The following is a 15,757-nucleotide window of genomic DNA, read 5'->3' as shown; positions in this document are numbered from 1 at the left end:
CATGGCCAGCAGCAGCTGCAGTGGCAGATGTGGGGCTGGAGCACACAGGACAGGCACAGGCTTTGCTTGGCACAGGGAGGGCAGACACTGGATTCTCCCCAAATTCTCACAGGGACACAAAAAAGCCAAGAAAAGCTGCAGCAAGAGCAGTGGCACCAAAATTTCTTCCTCTTAAGTGGAGTAGCCATGGGACAAGACCCAGAGGTGGAAGGAACTGTGTCCTTAGAACCCTGCAGCTCTCCAGAGCAGCACACTGGATATGTCCAGAGGATCTGCCCCATCAAATCCTTCCACTTTCATCATATTCCCATTACTCCACTGAAAAAACAGTGCTGTTATTAGCAGAGCCATGCAAAGTCCAAGGCACACTGTCCTCTCCAAGCTGTATCACCACAGAAGCCCCAATAATCTTGAGTCAACTACCTGCTCTGGAGAAAAGCAGCTCCCAGAACTGCAGATGTAATCAAACCAGCAGCAACCACCATCTAAGTAGGACCTACAGCACAGCCCTTTTTTTTCCCTGAACTACAAAAGAGGAACCTCTGCCCTCACAGATTCTTCATTTGGGGCAAAGAAAACCTGAAGATATTCCAGCAGCTATTTCTGGTTTGCTAAGAAGGGGGCAGGGGAATAAAAAAAGGCAGCATGATCCCACAGCTGAACCACAGAATTAGAGTCAGGACACCTGAGGTCTATTCTTGGTTCTGGCACCAACATGGTAAGTCACTTGCCCTGAAAAATAGAAACAGCAGCATAACTGGGAACAAGTAGAAAATTATTGCATTAACATCTGAGAGCACTGGTCCTCTGCTGGCACTAAGAGCAGGGCCCAGCTGACAACAAGGCTCACAGCTTCCTGAGGCAGGGAATTTACTCCTGTGTGTTTCTAGGAAGAGAAAACAGCTGCCCAAGGTAAACATAAAAATCAGAAAAGACAGCTAAAATGCAATTCAGGATTACAAGTGCCCAGGTAATTGCATTCGCTAAGCAGGCTGCCACAACCACAGTTGTCTTTAAAAAGATCAGAACACTGAAATACAGCAGGTTTTAACATGTATCAGTCCCAGAGAGATTTAAAAGCCAACATATTCAGGTCAAATTCTGCACAACAAGCTTCAGCCTTGCAAGCCTCGAGAACAAACACTTCTATATTTAAGTACCAAACTCCTCTCAATTATCTGCTGCAACATCTAGGGTGCAAACTGTGCTCTGTGTGTTACCTGACGTGGTAACAAGGGTGAGTGACTCATCCTCAGCTGCATCACAGTTTGGGGGTGTCAAGGCCAGGATACACCTCTAGAAGGGGGACTCTCTGGAAGAGGGCAGGGTGTTGGCCAGACCCCTAAGCAGGCTACAGCAAAGGAAAAACGACTGAAAAAAAGACAGACTTCATCCCAAACTCAATTTTCCTTGGGAAATGGCACACAAGCCTCACTGAGGCCTTCAGCTGGCATAAAGCCACTGCCAGACTGGCACTCCCAAGCCCCACCAGTGATGCAGGCTCCCAGTTACCTTCCAGAGGTCTGCACCCCTTAGCATCACAGCTTGGGAGTTTGCCTCACCTTCCCCTCCACACTCTTGGGGAAAAAGCCAGGCAGAGGGACAAGGAGAGATGTCCCCATGGCCACCTCAAATGCGTGGCACCAGCTGCTGTGCCCAAGAGCAGCCTCTGCACTGGCAGCAGCACAGACAGCACCTGTGATTCAGCTGTTTTGCCATCACCTAAGGGACCAGGCACAGGGGAGAGAGCTTGCAGAGGTGGATGGAGGTGCAACCCTGTCTGGAGATGCCTTGCCCAGTGCTCCAGCCCTACAGCAGCACCACTCAGCCTCTGTGCAGTGACAGCTCAAGGACAGCAGCATCCTTTGGAAGGGAGTAATTTCTGAGCCAGCTCTGGGGAGGCACCCACTTCAAAGGTTGTTTTTGTGGGAACAAGAGGCAGAAATTGTTTTTGGAGCCCCCTTGGGCTGCACTATTTCTGCCACCTTCCAGCAATTTTCCTACCCTGAGCAAGAACTGGACTGGATAACCTCAACCTTCCAACTGGAGCTGCCCTAAAAACCCCAGCATGCCAAGAACACTGCAGAGAGCCACAAGCCTCTGCTACAGGCACACTGGGACAGCAGGTCCAAAAGCTGCTCCCTAGCCAGCTCCATGTGGAAGCACTCACGTCAGCATGTGCTGTGGAGTTTGCAGTAAAGGCACTGAGTCAAACACACATTTCTTTTCTAGAAAGCTCCCATGTTCCTGATGGAGCTGCAGCACAGCCTTTGGAGTCAGTTCTGCCCAGCAAGGAACACTCACATCCACTGCTTAGACATGTAGCAGTGCAAGGGCTGGAGGAAAACCTCATCTCTCATTTGACTGATGCAATTTTGGGGATGAATCCTACTCTTGGCCAGGGCTTGCACACACTAAACCACTCTCCCTGCTGCTACCTCCATATCAATCACAGGAAAGACTAAGCCATGAATTGCCTGGGGCAGCTCAGGCCCACCAAACAGCAACTCCAGTACCCTCCCTGGAAGGAATATGCCTTTTAAGGCTCAATTCCAGCGTGAGCCAAGAGAAACGTTCTCCAAATCACCACTGAACAGTGCCACAGGGCTGCTCCAGAGGCCACAACCAAACACCCCTCCCTGACAGAAGCCAAGGGGAGGGTTTTGGGTGGTACATGCCTGCTCCACAAGCTGCCTCCAGCATAGGACTGGAGCTGCCCTGGCCCACTTCAGGTCTGGCTGGATACAAGCAGAGATGCTGGTTGGGTTCCTGTTCCAGTTACTCCTCTATTTGCATCTTCTGTTTTACAGCATCAGCGCAGATAAAAATAAATTTGTTTTAGGAGAAGCTGCTCAAATGGAAGCTTTAAGAGTTGGACTGAGAGCAACTTCCTTTGGACACCAATTGCCAGCTCAGGTTTGATACTTCTTTTACTTATTTGATACATATTTTATTCTGTTAAGGATCCAATACTGCTGCCACATGAGCAGTGTGCAGCTTTTAAGCGCTTCCTACTCCCCAGCACAGGTGGCTGGAGCCAAGCACTGAGGAATCAGACACTGAGCATGAGCAGCTCTTATGGAAACACATTCAAGGAACAAGTGCCCATGAAGTACCCACACCGAGTAAGTCCTTAGAGTGCTACAAGCACTAGGATGGCATGGGACAAGCTCTTAGTAAGGCTGTCTCAGCTACTCCTGGAATACCAGCACCAAGCAGGAGACCTACAGAGTCAAACCAGCCCCCAGCTTTGTGTCCTTACACTGTTATCATCCACAACCTTCACACAGAAAGCAACACCACCACATCTCTGCTTCCATTACTACACTCTGAGCATCAGCAAGTTGCTCACAAAGAACCAGGCTGCTCTGCAAAAGTCTGTACTGTTCAAGGGAGGAAACCATACCATGAATATGTAATTCAGGACCACCACCAAAACTCTGGATACCTATTATCCTGAACCAGGCACAGATCCAGGGTCAGCAGGAGTTGCCCTTCCCTCCTCATCCCAGCAGTGACACCACCAGCAGCACCAAGGAACATTTCACTGAGTTTCCTAGGCATATTTAGATGGAAGTAAGCATCACACAGGTGAAGTGCTCTCCCCCCTCACCCCAAGTACTCCTTTCATTACAGAGCAGGAAAAATCATCCTTGGATATTCTGATGTCAAACTAGTGTTGTCCAGACACTGAGCTCTCCATCAGGATGCATCTCTGAAATCTTCCTCCAGCATAAGAAGGATTTACACACAGCCAAGCCAGAATACACAGGAGCTGAGGACACACCTAGGTCAGCTGAAGCCACTTGTCCAAAAGACAGCAGGAAAAACAGCAGGGAGGGACCTGGACATGCACAAAGGAGAGCTCTATGGAGCCTGGCATAGGTTAGCCAAGCAGCAAATTAAACAGATGGAGAACTGGGGACCCAAAATCCTGTCTCAAGCTCTGCATCCAACCACTCAAAGCAGCAGCTTGAGGAAAGCCAGTGACTGCCATGCTGTACTTATGAACAGCCTCCCCAGGCTGAGCAGCAACTCTCTCCTGGGGGGCTCAGCTGCCCTCCACCACACACAGCATTTGAGGACACTCTGAAAACAGCCTGACCTCGGGGAGCAGCTTCTGAATCCCCCCTGCTGTTATCAAGAAGAAAGGCAAGGAGTCCATGACAACAACCGTTCTTCCTGTGCAACAGGTCTTTTCTTTCATCTTTCAGATGGGGTTTTGCCTTGAAGACTTCAGAGAGATTCGTGCTCTGAGGCTTCACTATCTGCCAGGCAACACACAACAGACTGCCCACAGCTCCAGCCTGGCAGATTTTAAGCAACTACAGATAAGCAAGCTTATTGCAAAAATGAGTTGCTGTGCTCTGGGAAGCAGAAGAGCCAAGGGCTGGAAAGATTCAGCAGCATTTTCCTACCATGGGCCATTTCCCCAGAACCAGAGCGACAGGAGCTGCAACCTTGCAGGCTGGAGAATGAGACAGCAGCAGCCACCCCGCAGAGGGCACAGATGAGGCTGGAGCTGCAGTCTCAAGAGCAAATCCAAGGAAAAGCTCAAATCTGTTGCTGCACCAGCAGCTTTAGGGTCACACAACAAGCAGAGAGGCAGCTGCAGCAAGGTGCTCGATCAGATGCCAGCAGGAAGACCTCACCTCGACAGCCCAGCATCTTCTCCAGAGGACCTGATCCTGCTAAAAACACTCCCAGGGCAGCACTGCAGACTTAGTGTTAACAGACTGGTTTTAGGATGATTTCCCCGTGGGCAAGTCTGCTGTCCCACATAGGGACAGCTCCCAATGTAGGGCAGGACAGACCAGCCAGACCGAGCAGCTGGCACGCAGGCTGAAAGCCAGGCAGGGAGACCCAAAATCTGCACACGGATCTGCTGTGCACTGCTGCTCTCCAGGCAAAAACTGGATCGAGACCCCATTTGCCTGCACCCCTTGAGAAACAGGGCAGTGAAGGTAAAGGATATTATCAAGGACAGTCCCACCTCGCTGCCTCTTAACCCCTCCTTGCTTCTGAACTCAGCACACCTGCCCACCTACTGGGAGGCTGAAGACAGGGAAACACGGCCTCAAGAAATACAGAATGGCAGGACTGCAAGTGTTAAAGGCCAGTTTCCTGCACAAGTCCCTCCCCAGGTCACAGAGCAGGTTGCTGGGACTTGAAGTATTTGCAGCCTGACAGATCTAGTGGCAGCAGAGGATTTGAGACACTTTGCCGGCTGTGAGACAGCAGTTCAATCCTACAGCCAGGAAGTGCCAGCAGCTCCAGCCTGCAGCAGCCACTGCCTCCAGAGAGCCTCTCCAGGCACCAGCAGTGCCTCTGGCACGCTCCCCAGAGCTCAGCACACATCCTCTGTGCATTACAGGCCTGGTGCAGAAAGAAAACTCCTCAAAAAACCCTGTCTGGGTGCAAGGGGCTCAGCAGCCCTTTGGAACAGGGGATGTATGCAGGACTGAGGCATACAAACCAGCCCCACTGTTCTCCAGCCTCCAATCAGCTGGCATGTGCTCCTACTGCACCAAGCTGTGTGGTGACAATGCCCTGGGAGCACAAGGTGACACCAGAAGGCTTTGCAGCCAAAGGTCCTTCCCAAGCTGAGGAAGCTCCGTGCTGGCAGGGACCAGGCAGAGAAGAGGTCCCAGCTCATCAGTACTCAAGCACAGCACTGCAGGGGACCACATCAGCAATATTTTTAGCCTGATTGTTAGCTATTTTGTTGCATTTCCACCCTTCCAGCCACCTCTCTGTGGGTCCGCACAGCTGAGTCACTGCTGGAACCTTCCAAAGTCCTGGGTGCCAGCGGCACAACAGTTTGCTTGGCAGTGCCAGCCCTCCCCCCTGCCCAGCACTGCCGCAGCCTCCCCTGCCTGCAGGGCCCCGATGGGCACCCCAGCCCTCGAGGCTGGGCCTCCCAGGCCTCAGCAGCACTCCGACACAGCAAGAGCCTCCCCATATCCTCCCTCCTGCCATCACAGCATGGACAGGCCACACAGAAGCACCAGCATCTGCCAGCTCCTTAGACCCACACAGCTTTCAGACACGGGACACTTTTCTGCCACCCAGAGCGTTCCACAACCCTTCAGGAAACACTTCTGAACTACAAGGCCTCTGCTCCCAAGGAGCTCCACTGCCACTCCTCCAGAGCCCTGAGGAAGGGCTGAGGCCCCACAGAGATGGGAGGTGTGGGTGGCTGAAGCAATACAGAGCTGTGCACAGGACCAGCCTTTCACCACCATCACTTTCAGCCTCCCCAGCACATACCATCCCCACAGCTCTCAGAGCTGGAGAGTAACAGCAGCCCAGACCATGAAGCACTCCTGGCCCAGCTGCTGCTCGCCTGCAAAGGGAGTGTGGGAGTGAGAAGGAGAACATTGTCTCAGGGTCACAACACCACCAGCCACAGGGCACTGGACCCTCTGCACAGCCACTGCAGGCCAGAGGCTGCTGTACAAGTAGTACAGCTGCACTTGGGCAGGTCTTACATCCCACCAACCCCCTCTTTGTGTACTAATGGGAGTACCAGGAGTCAAGTGAAGAAACAGGCCTCTTCAGACAGCACTGGGTGCCATCTTCCACCAGCTGTTACCACACTTTTCACAACCATCCGGTGGGCACAGACCACCAGAGCCCAGGGCTGTGCTTGAGGCAAGACCCTTTCCACAGCTCTGTGCAGGCCTCTGCAGCAGGCTGGAGCTCCAGCACAAAGCACTGCAGTCAGTGGGGGCACCTGACACCAGATACACCCTCTGTGAGCAGAGAGGTCACCAGAGCACCTTCAAATCCTCTCCAACTCACTCTCTCCTGAAACCAGCAGTCCTTCCACCCCCTTAGCAGTAAATTCCCACCACCAGCATGGCCAGGCCAGCCCCACCACCCAACCTCTGAGGCACAGAGCCCGCCCTGGGCTCATGGCAGCACTGCTTGCCTGCCTGCCGGAGCACTGCAGAGACATCCACACCTCTGCCAAGGCAGGCTGGCAGGAAGCTGGCCAAGAGAGCTCTGGAGATGGCTACAGAGGAGCAGGTGGAGCTGGGACATCCGCACCGAGTGGCTGCCTCCGTGTGTGACAGCCGCGCTCCGCAGCACGCCCAGCCCAGCGCCAGGGCTGTGAGCAGCAGGGGTACTCCAGGGGATGTCACCTGCTCCAAGTGCACTCTTCATCCATAAAAGACCCTGTGACACAGGGAACAGCAGGGCTGCAGTCTGCCAACAGCCAGAAGGGGCTCAGAGCAGAGCTCTGAGGCACCTGGCTGGCCCACTGCACACTAACAACTTGTTTCTCCTTCCTCCTTCGAGGTCTCAGCTGGCAATGAAAGTACAGGCAGGAGCGTGTGGTATTCCCTGGTTCATTAGGGGAAGCCCACAGGACCATGTGGAGGTTTGCTCACTGGAGCAGAGCAAAGCTTAATAAAGCTACCGCAGCTGGGCTGCAGGCAGACCTCAAGTGCCCATGCCAGGCCCCACATGCCAAGTCTTGTGGAAATTAAATGCAGAAACTCAAATGAGCTATGCAGATCGAGCTGTTCAAACTCTGCTAACCCACTAGTACTTTTTTTTGCTGTTTTACAACTCATGCAGCAACTCAGGGCTGTGCCCCAGATGCTCCTCCTATGCTCAGGACAGCACCCCCTTGCCTCTCCAAACATCTACACAGGCAAGCCCCACTGCCCAGTTCCCCCACCCAAGGACCCATCTATGCTCCTGTCAGCAGCAACTCCGTGCCTGGGGCCTCCGTGTCACCCAAGTCTGTGCAGCGATGCACTCCCCTTTCAACAAAGCAGCAGCATGCTGCTATAAAGGGATGAGTTTCTGTAGCAACCAGGCTGTACTTGTACAAACTCTGCCAAAGCACTAGATCTTTCCACAGACTGATACTTAAATGAACACACAGTTTGTGAAACTGGTTTTTACATGCCTCAAAGGCTAGCAAGTGAACTCTTCCCTGTTTTACCCCTCTACTCCAACACCAGGCTGGAGAGATGCATTAAGTTTGTGCATGCAGCACTCCTCCCTCCTGGGATTTTACAGGGAGGGCCCGTGTCTCAAACAGTTAACTGCACCCCACATCACTCCAGAGGGGGCACCCAGCATGCCTGGGATCCCCCAGCCAATCCCAGCTGCAAAAGCAGACTGGAGAGGATCAAGGGGGAAGGGCACACCAGCCAGCAGCGCGTGGCTGCAAGCCCACACCCTGCCCATCACGTAGGTTTGCGCTGGACCAGGAGAGTTAAAACAAGAAGCCATTCCACTGCATCTCCTGCAGCCCACTGCCAGGCACAGCCCGCTATTTCTAGTTGAGCGTGGGAGGGGAGAAGGATCCCACCCAGCCCCAACCTGGCTGAAGTTGTTGGGTGCTGGCTGTACCACACCCCACAGCAGAGTTGGGCAAGTGAGGCTGCCGGGACTTCGGCAATCGGGCACGGGGGGGACCCTCTGCAAGCACACCCCTCCCCACCTGCAGAGCTCCCTGCCACCAGGGATTTCCTCAGGCTGCTGGAGCGAAGTTCAGCCTCACTCCTACCCAGCGTGTTCAGCCTCCTGACACCACACCCCCCACCCACTCCCTCCAAACACAGCAAGAGGATTTCTCCTCTCCTGGTGAGGTTATTCCTCCAGCAGCATTACAGCTCTCAGCAAAACAACCCCGGGCACTTCTCATCTGCAGTGAGCTGACAGCAGAGCAGAGGGGGCTGTGGCACAGGCAGCCACAGCCTCCCCAACTCAGCTGTCACATTACACAAGCACCACGGCTCGAGAAGCCCCCATCAGCCGCCGGCAGCGCCCTGTTACACAAGCACATCGCTCCACGTTAGCTTGAAACCAGCCAAAAACACACAGAGAATCCAACAACTGTTGCTGCATGTGTCAGCAGACTCACCGGACTGTGTGCTGGTTTGTGCTGCAGCGTCAGAGTCCTGGGTGCTCCAGGGTCTGTCCCACCCTGTCAGGTTGAGAGACTGCAGGCCAAGGCACAGATCGTTGGTGTCTGGGAGGCCACGGGAAGACTCTTGCGTAGACGTAGGGAAGAGCATCCTGCTTGCCACTGCTTCTTCAGAGTCCTGGATGTCTGCTCGGATGGAGAACAAACAGAAGCTTGAGAGTTCAGGGCTGCTTTTTTCTTTTTAAAGCAGGAGTTTTCCAAAGCATTAAGCCCCAAGCCAGGTCTCGTGTCGCTCTGAAGCCACAGCTCCTGCAACCAGCAGTTGCACCCCAAAAGGGAGGGCTACCATATGTCCAGAATCCAGCCCCCCACCCCCCTCGGCCCCTCCACCTTCCTATCCCGTCTGCATTACTGACTGGGTCAGCATGTGACCAGGCTGCTGATGCTTACTGTGCTGACAGTGACGTCACTCTGCCATGCAAGAGAACTGCATCAGCTCTTACAAAATAAAGGTAAGAAGAAAGGAGAAGATTTCCCCTGACAGACAAGACGGTAGCAGGAGGAAAGAGGAGCAGTTCCAGTAAATCAGGGGAGGCAGGCAGCACAAAGCAGGGCTCGTCGGCACAGCAGACACCAGGCTGGAGGCAGCAATCCCCCCAGCAACGATGAGAGCAGCAGCGACAGAGCACAGTTAGTTTTAGTGCTACCCAGCTCTCCTGTCCCCGCCTCCCTCCACCCACAAAACCCAAAAACACTTTAGTCCTGGCCAGCTTCCAGCTGCTGGCTCCGATTCAGAGCCGATGCAAAGCTTCGCAATTCTGCTGGCATAATCTGTTTGGTTGAGCCTGGCCACTGTGCCTCACTGACTCGGCATTGTTTACCCCTGAGTAACAAGGATAACCTTCAACCCCCACTACCCGGAGAGCAGCCCATCATCCCGGGTCCAGCCCAAGCGGGCACATCCCGCTGGTACGGGAGGAAGAGGACCAAGCAGACCCATTTCACACCAGGAATTTTTCATGGCCTGTTTACCTTTTGCCCGCCTGGTCCCCCCCTTTCCCAGCCCTCCCCTCCCTTGCAGGGTTCACAAGCCTACAGTACTGGAGATGCAGATTCTCGCCTTGGTTTAAGCCCGTGCCAACAGCCTAAGGAAACGCAGCAGGTTCATAGTCTGAGAATTCCAGTTTAACGCAGGGATCTGGGGGCTGGTGAAACCACAAGATGCTCAGCTGTGCTACCCGAAATCTGAGTCAGAGGGCATTTATAAGCCAACTCCCAAGCAGCAGCAGCTGTCTCCTCCTCCTCCCCCTGCCCCCACAGCCTCCCACTGTGCCATCAGATGTACACCTCGCTCCACACACCGCTCCCGGCTCTTCCGCAGGGCTGCAGTCGCTCCAGTCTGTCACATTATCCCTCACGTGCAGTCCCAGCCACCCCAGACAGCATTCCTGGCCTCCTTTTCCACATCCCATGCCACTCGGATGCCCATGAGCAAAGCCCAGGCAAAGGCTGGTGGCAGCTGGGTAGCCTGTGACACAGGTCACTGCTGCCAGAGGCAGGACCCTTGCCTCCACCCCATGGCACTTTGGGAGCACCAGCATTCCCAGACCCCAGTGATGGGACTGAGGCACCGCAGGCAGGATCAGAGCATTTAAAACCATAACCTGCTGGCAGCATGTCACCTTCCCCCCTCCCAGCTCCAGCCTCCCCCACAGCACTCCACCAGGGTGTTTCCTACTCCTAGTAGTACTAGTACAGGCTGTAGTGCCAATTCAGTCACATTACTACCAAGCACCTGTAACAGCATCTATTCCTCTGACAGCATCACACTGCATCTCCAGCATGGTATTTCATTGCATCAATTCTTCCCAGATAGTTTTTTGATGGCTTGTTTTGGACCTCTCTAACATAGGGAGGAGAGGATCAAGACAGTGCTCAGCCAACTCAGTTCCCACAGCAACCATAACTTGTCCATATGAATATGCAACATTCCTGCCTTTATGAAAAGGCACAAGTGCTGTGCACAGATCCCTGGCAGCAGGAGACTCCCTCCCCTTTGGGGACCAGGGATCTTGCTAGGACTCAAAAGAGTAATTCCCACCAAGCTTCATCTTCTGGAAAGCACGGACACAGAGTACAGACACACAGCAAAACCTGAATCCCAACAGCTTGGATGAAACCCACAACTGAAGAAATAAGGAAAAGAGGGAACAAATTTATCTGTGACAGGAAGCACTCACTCCACAGTATCCAGCCCAGCTTTCCCCAACTATCCACATTTTTCAGGAAATAAACTGTTTTGTTTAATCAAACCAAATCAGACTGAAGTAAAAGATCCATGATTCCCTCTGATGCCTTCAACTCACATTAAAAACAAACTTCCTGCAATCCAGTTACAGCTCTAACTATGGAAGCACAGAGCAGAATCCACCCAGATAACCAGCAGTTTTTAATTAGACCTTTTCCCATTGGAAGCCAACAACCAGCCCAAGCTGCTTCCCCTTTAATACTCCCAGCCAGACTGAAAGACAGATACAGGTCATCCAGGCAAAACATCAACTAAAAAAAACAAAGAACTTACACAGATTTCTGGACTAGTTATTTTTAAAAGTCAAGAGTCTGGAGATTTGTTACAAAGCAATCAGTTGTTGTAGGCAGAAAAAACTAATCAGCTACTAAAGCAGGAAGAATTAAATTTCTGACAAAAATTCAGTTTAAGAGTCATAACCTCAAGTTATGAATAACTAAATAGCTACCAAACACAAAATAACTTCACTTTGCAACCTGACAGCCCAATCCAAATACTTTACTGCAGATTTTTCCAAGCACCAACCACCAGCACAAGCCCTTCCAACCTGGATTTTTCCCTGGAGTTGCCACTGGAAGCCAACCATCCTGGCAGAGGGAGCGGCGCTGCGCTGGGCTCGTGCCCGAGCGTCTGGGAGAGACTGAGCTCCTGCCTCCCAAGCCTGTTGGGTTTGATTTCGACAGCATTATGAGAACAAAGCCCTTAACAAAACACTCCCTCACTGGCCTTGGAGCAAGTCTCTCTCCTGGGTGACTCCCTCCTGGCCTGCCCAGGAGATCCCTACAGCACAGGCCAGACAGCTTTCCACACCACTGCCCACATGGAAAGCTGCATTTTCCAGACTTTTAACTGAGCCCTGGATTTAAGACATTCCAAAGGCTCTTGAAGAGGAAGATCTCCAAAGCTCAGCTCTCATCTGCAGGCAAGGACAGCTCTCACAGGCCCAGCCCCATCCCCACCTCAGCCCACCCTCTCTGCTCACACCACTTTAGGCAGGTGAGTTTCCACACAGGAAGCTGGGCTGGGGAGCTCATCTGGTTAAAACCAAGCCACAGGGAGTTAGTTTTAAGCCTGGTTCTCTCCCCTGATCTGGTATGCAGCATGGCTGCACCAACCAGGCACTTCAAACAAGAAAACATTTAGGAAATTACAGCCTAAGTCTGCGTGGGAAGGATCCACAGGGCCTGGTAGCAGAAGCTGTGATCCACAGGCAGGTTGTGGGTTAAGGGAGCAGAAGAAACAGGGAGCATGATTCAGTTCCCAGCCCATAGCAGCAGCATCTCTGTGCCATCAGCCTGGAAAGGTGGTGCTTTAACCTAGAACAAAGGTGTTCAGATACTTGAGCCTTCCAGATCTGAGAAGGCCAGCTAACAATCCAGCAAACAGGGTTTTTCTTCCTCTGGGTTTTCTCAGAATGGTTAAGCAATCATGAACCAAGTCAGATCCCATTCCTACCACCTCCACAGCCAGGACAGCTCTCCCTTTGAGCCCACACACTGGTTTCCACCAGAGCCTGAATACAAATGAAACCCCTCCTTGAATGGGCCCCAAGTGTTGAGGGCAGCAGAATGATGAGCCCAGCTCAGCTGTAAGCTCTCTTCTCTGACAAAAACAGATTCAATCTATGGACTAGAGCTCTGACCAAGGCTGACCTTCCAAACCAAATCTGGAGAAGCCAGAGGCAGGAGAAGAAGCCTTCAGAAGACAAACAGGAAGGCAGCAGTCAGCAGCAGCATTGCTTTGCCTTTCACACTTCTCTGCACCTCCAACTGTAAAGGCTGGGAATTGCATCCCTGAAAATTAAGCCTCTCAAGTGACTTCTGCACACGAGACAAACACCCAAGTGAAAGCTGTCGGATGAGTCAATTGTATTCCCCAAGTGCAGCGGAGATCATCAGGGACTTAGAAAAGCACTTGCTCACCATAAACCTACTAGTTACAAGAGGTTTTTCTGAAACACAACTAAGCATCTTCCCTGGAATCTGAAAAGGTCCTGAAGTGGAGACACTTGCTGCTGTGTGACCTGTTTCACAGAGAGATGAAGGAGCCTGCCTTACTCCATAACCACAAACACTTGAGCAGCTGGCAAACAGCTACTTCAGAAACCAAGGAAGAGACACTGCAACAGTCTTGCTGCTCTGCCTCCCTCGTCCAAGAGTAACAGAGACTGTCACAGAATTACAGCACCAAAAACCTGAGTGACAGAGCTCAGAACAAATCATATAACTGCTGGATCTTCAGGAACACCAGCAATCTGTGACCACAGCAGAATACAACAGCTCTAGGCCAAGTCCTTGCTCTGCAGAACACTGCTTCTATCTGCATACCTGAGACAAAACCCAATTACTAGAGGCACTTTCCAGTAGAGAGAAGCATCATGATTGCACAGGCAAAAACCTGGCAACATGACACTTCAAAGGCCAACAAGACCAAGGGAACTAAGTGTGCTCTTTTTCTGGGGCATAGGTGTGGAATCTCCCTGTTCTGGATGTGTAGGTGGCATTCAGCATTTCTTTGGGGCAGGCAGAATGGTTCTGCCAGCTTCAGGTGAGCTCCTCTTCAGAGTCTCACTCTCAGTACCTCCAGGTAAGCAGAGCTGCCTTTTGGGTCCCTGCATCCTAGAGCATTTTATTCCCTGATTCAAGGCCATGTCTATCAGGTCAGCTGCATCCAGCCTGTCTGGAATGTTTCCTTGGGGCTGCAGAGGAAGAACAGAGGAATTTACATTACAGTATCAGAGACACTTTTTGGACGGCTAAACAAGTGATAGGTCATTAATTGACTGCAGTTAAGAGCAAACAGGAAGACGATTTAGTCATCAGCTAGTCTGGGTTTGCATTTGTCCTTCAGTTTTCCTTAAATAAAGCAGCCACAGAGTCATTAAAGCCTGATGGGCCACAACTAACAGCCTTTAAACACTGAACTCGGCACCTGAAGCCTCTCCTACCCAAAGGAAGTCATTTAAGCATCTCCCATTTCTTCACACAATGGGCTGTCATGTTAGAGCAAAATAATGGCTGCTTTGTTGCTGTTAAATGAGCAGAGCTTAATAAATGAGAGATCAATGTTGCTGGGACATTTGGGGTACCTACATGTCTTCAAAGTTCCTTTTAAACAAAGCACTGCCTTCAGCTGAAACCAGCAACAGGTACACAAAAGCTACAGTGGAACATTACTCCCAGCTCTACTAAAGCTGGAAGCTGTGCCTACAGTTTCAAAAGCTGGTGTATGTAGCAGCACCTTCCACCCAGCAAGGCTCAGCTTTAAAGCCTGGAAAACGAACCAGCAGCCAGTTAAGAAACTGGCCTTGCCCACGTTCTTATTCAGAGAGGTGATAAACATATGCAACAGCTTTAAAATCACATTCCTTGTGCAGCGGCTGCTCAAGGACAGGCAGCTGCTCCAGCAGCACTGTCAGGAGATGCTGACTCCTGCCTCTGTCAAGGCCACACTGCCTCTCCCATCTCCAGCGCCACACAAAAAGCCACAGAGGTTAATGCCTGCACTGAGGAGGCTCCACCTTTCTCCAGGGAGGACTGAGGCAGCCAGACATGCAGCAGTTGTGAAGTACCATGACCCTGTCCCAGAAGCCACCAGACAGGTTCTACAATGACAGTTCTCCCCACACCACTGCACCCCAGAGTTTGGGAGAGCACCCTGAGCCTGGTGCTTGGAGAGCTCCTGGAATAGCTACCCACAAACCTCAGGGCATGGTCAGCCCAGGCATCCCAACACAGCCACCAAGCTCACCAAGGAGTATCATCAGCTGCAAACTGATCTTTACACACATCCAACTTTAGGTGTGACAAGCCGAACCTGCAGCAGCAGTCCCAGCTCTGCCCAGAAGGGGCTAACACTGACTCTGTGGATCCAGGAGTGCTGAATCAGCCTGTCCTCTCACATTGCTCAGGCTGCTGCTGGGCTGATCCCGGCACAGCCTCACTGTCAGCCCAGTAAAGTGTCTCCACACGTGCCTCCCCAATAGCATTAGTGAAAGGTCATGAACTCCTGCCATCTCTTCTCCACAACGTGTAATCCTCTTAGTGTTCAAAGGGGCTTCTTCAACACAAGTCCAAGCTGGGATAAATTTAGTTTGACCTGAAGATGACAACTGAAAAGCTTGAGGGACCATGAATAGATTAAAATCCAAGCATCTACTGCTGGAATAAAGTCTCTTCCCCAAGCTCTGCCATTAAAAGAGTTTAAGCTGTAAAAAGACAGTCCTTTCACCTGTTATAGCTACAACAGTCACGGTACATCTCTAGGATTCATTGAGCCTGCCCAGGCATGGAGTTTCATGATAATCTAGTCTAACTAACAGTTGTTCCTTCTCAAAGTAAAAGCACCACAGACTCAGGAATTCTTCGGAAGTGATTTGGAGCAATGACAAAACAGCACATGAGATGAAGGGTCTCTGCTCCACTGACCACCTACCCAGAAGCTGACTCAAGGGCAAGGCAAACAGATCCAACAACTTATTCCAGGCTTAACCACCTGCCCAGACACCTGCACTGTATTTGGCATTTTAGCAATCAACTTACAGCCATCAGGTGTGAATT

General features: G+C 51.9%; 1 protein-coding gene across 8 annotated transcripts in view; it reads right to left on the bottom strand.

The window, feature by feature from the left end:
• Positions 1–15,757, bottom strand: part of CPEB1 (cytoplasmic polyadenylation element binding protein 1) — a 38,322-nt gene that overhangs the window by 13,950 nt on the left and 8,615 nt on the right. For 4 of the 8 annotated variants that reach the window (XM_039722803.1, XM_039722804.1, XM_039722802.1 and 1 more), the window contains exon 3: positions 8,888–9,076. In XM_039722803.1, coding sequence (XP_039578737.1) covers positions 8,888–9,076 — 189 coding nt within the window. Of the gene's footprint in view, positions 1–8,887; positions 9,077–9,340; positions 9,602–10,010; positions 10,089–11,745; positions 11,927–15,757 lie in introns of those variants that run through there. The other 4 variants (XM_039722805.1, XM_039722808.1, XM_039722806.1 and 1 more) reach the window with 4 other exon arrangements.

The sequence above is a fragment of the Passer montanus genome, unplaced genomic scaffold, assembly GCF_014805655.1.
Source record: "Passer montanus isolate IOZ18808 unplaced genomic scaffold, ASM1480565v1 scaffold5, whole genome shotgun sequence".
NCBI classification, from domain to species: domain Eukaryota; kingdom Metazoa; phylum Chordata; class Aves; order Passeriformes; family Passeridae; genus Passer; species Passer montanus.
Note: the sequence above shows the minus strand (reverse complement) of the source record. Positions and strands in the feature narration are given on the sequence as shown.